At 51.5% G+C, this 5,177-nt stretch overlaps 2 protein-coding genes across 2 annotated transcripts; both read left to right on the top strand.

Moving 5' to 3' along the window:
• Nucleotides 1-438: 438 nt before the first annotated feature.
• On the top strand, nucleotides 439-3,885 carry SETTUDRAFT_132534 (uncharacterized protein; the record flags this gene model as incomplete). The annotated part of the gene is made up of 2 exons (XM_008029723.1): nucleotides 439-2,196; nucleotides 2,347-3,885. Coding segments are annotated over exons 1-2 (3,114 nt in total), but the record flags the coding sequence as incomplete, so codon positions are not given.
• Nucleotides 3,886-4,683: 798 nt separating this feature from the next.
• Nucleotides 4,684-4,857, top strand: SETTUDRAFT_73530 (uncharacterized protein; the record flags this gene model as incomplete). The annotated part of the gene is made up of 1 exon (XM_008029722.1): nucleotides 4,684-4,857. A coding segment is annotated over one exon (174 nt), but the record flags the coding sequence as incomplete, so codon positions are not given.
• Nucleotides 4,858-5,177: the final 320 nt, after the last annotated feature.

The following is a 5,177-nucleotide window of genomic DNA, read 5'->3' as shown; positions in this document are numbered from 1 at the left end:
ATCCGAGGCAACTTGCAACTCATGGGTGTTCCTTTCGCGAAAGCTGTGCCTGGGAATTTCAATACAGCAATCAACGATGCGAAAGCGGAGGGTATCCCCGTGTGGGAGAAGCTCCTCGAGGCACCTGAACTGAACCAAGGTCGCCGTCGCTCTAATTCAACTCCAACTTACCACAACAAAACCACTCCTAAGCCTGATAGCAAAGAAGTGACCGCCAACCTCCGCGAGACCGCCAATCAACATGTCGCCACCGAATTGGTCAAGAAGGACGGCATGAACATACGCCCGGACAGCGATGAGATCATGGCCGAATTGCACAAGTTTCTAGCCAATCGACCTCAGTATCGCGGCAAAGAAGGACAGTTGAACAAGGTACACATCAACACCTTCCGTGACTGGATGCGATACTCCAAGAAGATGTTGGCGTCCTCTCACGACATTGAGCAACTGATATATCGCAAATACCAAATCGTGCCAACTGGTCTGATCCCTGTTGCCGAAGATGCATGCGCTCAGGAGATTCAAGACGCAGCCCACTTCGACTCGCTTAGAGCTCTGCCTAAGCTCAGGGATGGCGACAAGGAAGAAAAGGAAGAACTGACCGAAGAACAAAAACGCGAAATGGCAAACCGCAAGCTCGAAGAAAAAGCTCATGCCTTCCGACGCATAGCCCCAATCGCCAAAGACATTCACGAGCTTATGGCACGCAAAAAGGTTTTCACCCAAGATGAAGACAACCGAGTCAACATCCAGATGGTTGAACAACCCGAGCTTACATCGTTCCTACGCATCCGCCACAGCCTACATTATCGCGACGCTGATGTCCCTGACAAGCAACCTAGCCGCAACATCTACATCGACCTCACATACAACAACACAAACGGTCGTCAAGGCGAAGAAGGCAAGGACATCGACTACTACAACACTCACCGAGTCGTGGACGTCAGCGATCCCGCTTGGCAGCCATACCTCGAGAAGATCTTCCCTCAAACCAAGAAGCATGAGGACTACTTTGTCACCTTGTATGGGTCGGTCAAAGTATCAGGCCTCCATCTATACTTGATCACGTTCAAGCATAATGAGAAGCACTGCACCGGAAATCTCATGACTCGTCAGGAAGATGTCACCGCTTTGAACACTGATCTTCGCACCGTCATTGAGGCAGAGCCGGCGGTCTTTGTACTGGTCCGCGCTGACGACGATCTGCCCATCCATGTTCAGACCTTGGTTGATCGCTTTGTGGATTTGACCCGATATAATCCACTGAATGAGTTCTTCGAGCAGCCCAAGAACCCCAGTCTGAGCGACACTGGCATCAAGAAGATGGAAGAATTGCCAGTTTTCACAGCATTCCCTCAAGCCGTCTATGACGTGTGGCAGACCTACTCACAACAATTGGGCATTGCCGGATTGTTGGAGCAACGCTTTTCGATGGGAACTCATATTTACGATGCAACGGTTGCCGTCGTCCCAATCCCCGCAACCTTCCTCGCTGTCGCCAACGTTTTCATGTCATACCATTTGCAAGCCAGCATCAAGTATGATGAGGATAAGCCAAGGCTTATGCCAGGAGACACGGTTATTGTGGAGTTTGAGCCGCGGGATGAGGCTTCCTCTGCATCTGAAAAGGCATGGAAGGGACGAGTCAGCGAACCAACTCAAGCTACACCCATGGGCGCCAGCAACATTATTGTCGAACGCCCCATCAAAGACGGAGAACTGTTGGATGATAAAGAACACTCCATTATCACCATGAATGCGCTGGGCAAGATGTCAGCACCGCAACTGATTCGATGGTGCCAGGACAACTTCAAGGTCAAGATCAAGATTTTCGCGCAAGGTGACGCAAAGGAATGCAAGAGGCTCATGAACAACGTCCGAGCTATGGAGCTTCCCGAAAGTCAGAGAGAAACACATGAAGAAAAAGGGAAGATACTCGAAGCAGCGCGCAACACTCTTCTGTGCACCAACCACCTACTGTCGACCACGACCCCGCTCTACGATGATGTTCTCGAGAACCGCGATGCCAGTACCACCTACATACAAGAAGTCCTTCGACCCCATCAGAAGGAAATCTATGACAAATGGATGATGGACGGCGTCTACGACAAGACTATCTGGCTCACAGGTCCTTCAGGAAGCGGCAAGACATACCTCGCTGCTGCAACAGTGCTCCCATACCTGAACAAGGTAACGGTAGAGCGATCCATCGTCAACATCATGAATAAAGACAAGGAAGTCGCATACCAGAAAACTGCAAAGAAAAGGGAAGAAAAGGACAAAGGGAAGGTTGACCAGAACGATGGCTGGGACAAAGCCGGCATCGAACAAGTCGAAGAAACCGAGACCGCCACCGACCCGACCACCGACCCGACCGCCGACCCTACCGACGAACCCACCGCTGACGCCGAAGAAAGCGCACCGACCAAAGGCTCCGCAGACTCGGATGCTAAACAAATGGGCGATGTTGAGATTGAGCATGGACGGATCACAATGCTAGCAATGCAGAACGAATCGGTTGACGCCGAGTACGTGCTGATGAAAGCCATGGCCGAGCAATACGCAAAGGACATGTGTCTGCCTAAGCCAATGGTCCTGCGCATGCACGGCAGAGAATCAGAACTCGCGGCCGTTAGAGCAATGACGCACCCCTTGTATAACCCCAACGAGCACAAGCCTAGGTTCAACGTTGACACGTCTGTCACGGTTACGGAAGAAGTCCCCATGAGTCTGCTGAACGCATACCTGGCAGCATACCGTGGTGGAAGCCCGTGGATCTCGGACCGACGCTTGAAGCACGTTGATGGTGCAGCAGCCCGATACATCCTGCAGCTCGCCCGTTTCCCAGGCTTTGACGTTTCACAGGAACTGCGCGATACTTTCTCTGCGCAAGAACGAGAAGAGTTCGCCAAGAGCCTGAAGCCTGTCATCAAGGGACATCAAATGAAGCGAACTCCAGAAGGCATTAACGTGGAGCTCAAGATACAGATCGCCCAGGCAGCAAAGGCAGCCCTGGAAGCCTTACTCGAACGCGCCGCGGTCGTATGCACCACAGTCTCAGTCGGCACGCAGATGAGTTTCAACATGATCCGCCGGGCCCATGCCGTCGTCCTGGAGGAAGCCGGCAGAGCCAATGACACGGAGACGGTGGGTATCCTCTCCCAGTATTGGAACTGCGGCCTCAAGATACTTGGCGGAGCCACGAATCAGCTGCGGCCTATGGCTTTTGGAAACCCGAAGCAAAACCCTTTCCAAAAGACGCTCGAGATGGCTACTATCGCAAGGCTTGAAGCCACTGGTGGTGATGTAAACAGATTGCTGGCCTCCTCCCGGTACCGAAACCAACAGCTGTTTGACTTGTGCGCGACGGTCAACGACATGCCGACAATGGTACCCGTCCAAGGCGCTTTCGACGATGCATCGTCACAGCAGTACGCCAACATCAACAAGAAGATCTGGAAAATTGACAGCAACCTTATCTTCCTTAATACCGTCCACACCACGGAACAGAGAGATGCAAACCGCTCCACTTACTGTTTGGAAACAGCCGCCGTCGCCATCAAGGATGCAGTCGAACGCGTCCAGTACATTGAAGGAAAACACCATGTCATCATTACTCCGTACAACGCTCAAGTTGGAGTTTTACGCCGGGAGCGCGACTTCGCCGCCTACACTGCACATACACGACGCCAGACCGCTATCGCAAAGAAGCTGATGGATATTGAGATCACCACTATCGACTCATTCATGGGCAAGGATCGCGAGTCAGTGACAGTAGACACCGCAGGAGTCATTGGCCACCTGTTTGAATACGGACGTACTGTCGTTGCCGCTACTCGCGCTCGGACCTCCTGCCAGTTCATCGGCCCCACCATGAACTTCACAGCTCCAACCGCCAAAGTCAATGCTGGTCACCCCTTCACGAAGGTCATACGCGGTATGGATCAGAAGGGCCAAATCAGAAGGATCACTTTGGATGACATCAAAACCTTTGAGCAATACCAGACTGCCATGAAGGTTATTGGTTTTGACGTGGATGAAATCACACCAGTGGCCAAGAAGGCATCGATCACGGTCCTCGAAGCATACGGTCAAGGCCCACCTGATAAAGATGAACTGGAAATCATTAAGCTCATGGAACAAATCAAGCCTGAGCAAGCCAGCCCTGCCGATGACAAGGACGAGGATGACAACACTACCACCAGTTGGACCACTAAACACGCCGACAAATCCGCCGCTGACGATGATGACGCCGCCGCCGACCCTACCAACGAAGAAGCCAACGAAACTAAAGATACCGTGGGAGGGACTTGGGGAAATGATCTGTCCTCCAATTGGGAGCAGGAAGTCAACACAACTTGGGATAAAGAAGTCAACCCAGCTTGGGACAAGGGTGGATGGTAAAAGGACAACTGATATGGGAAACTCGTGATGGTCTCTGAGAATGCTGACTGAGGATGGTTTGGGATACATGACATCTCGCGGATGAGAGGATTTTTTTACCAAGGGGGGGCAGATGTTATGGCACAGCGCTTACCTCATGGGGACTAGTGCCTTGGCTCTCTGCCTGTACTTAGACTGCTGCGTAGCTGCCTCCACCACCACGAATCAATCTTGTACACTACTTTGTCCGCATACCTGTTCTACTACGTTCTGGCTGTTGGCATTGGGCCATAGCAATAGGATAGTCTTAACTACAAGGTTACAATCTCTAGAAAGACAAAAGAAGAAGAGGCAACTGCACACACAGCCTACATCCAATCAAGGATAGGAGACAACTTTACAGCAATCTACTCTGACGCCTCTAAGATTATAGAGGGAAAAGGCATAGGAGTAGGCGTAGTAGCTTACAACTTAGCCCAAGAAGAGCTCTACGCTGAGAAGAAGAACATTGGAGATCTCCAACTAGTCTACAATGGAGAGCTAGAGGGGATTACAAGAGCGTTTGAATACGCTGCTAGAAACGCTAGAAGAGACCAAGAGATCCACGTCTACGCAGACAACCAGGCAGCAACATATAGGCTTAGCAGCCTATCAGATAGCCCAGGCCAACAATGGTTAATCCGATGCCTAAAAGCAGCCAAGACTATTCAATCTAAGAAGGCCAGCATCCATCTCCAGTGGGCACCAGGCCATAAAGCAGTTAAAGGAACGAAGAGCAGACGCGTTAGCAAAGG

Source organism: Exserohilum turcica, assembly GCF_000359705.1.
Source record: "Exserohilum turcica Et28A unplaced genomic scaffold SETTUscaffold_31, whole genome shotgun sequence".
NCBI lineage: Eukaryota > Fungi > Ascomycota > Dothideomycetes > Pleosporales > Pleosporaceae > Exserohilum > Exserohilum turcicum.
The sequence above is the reverse complement of the archived record's forward strand: the minus strand, read 5'-3'. Positions and strand labels throughout refer to the sequence as shown.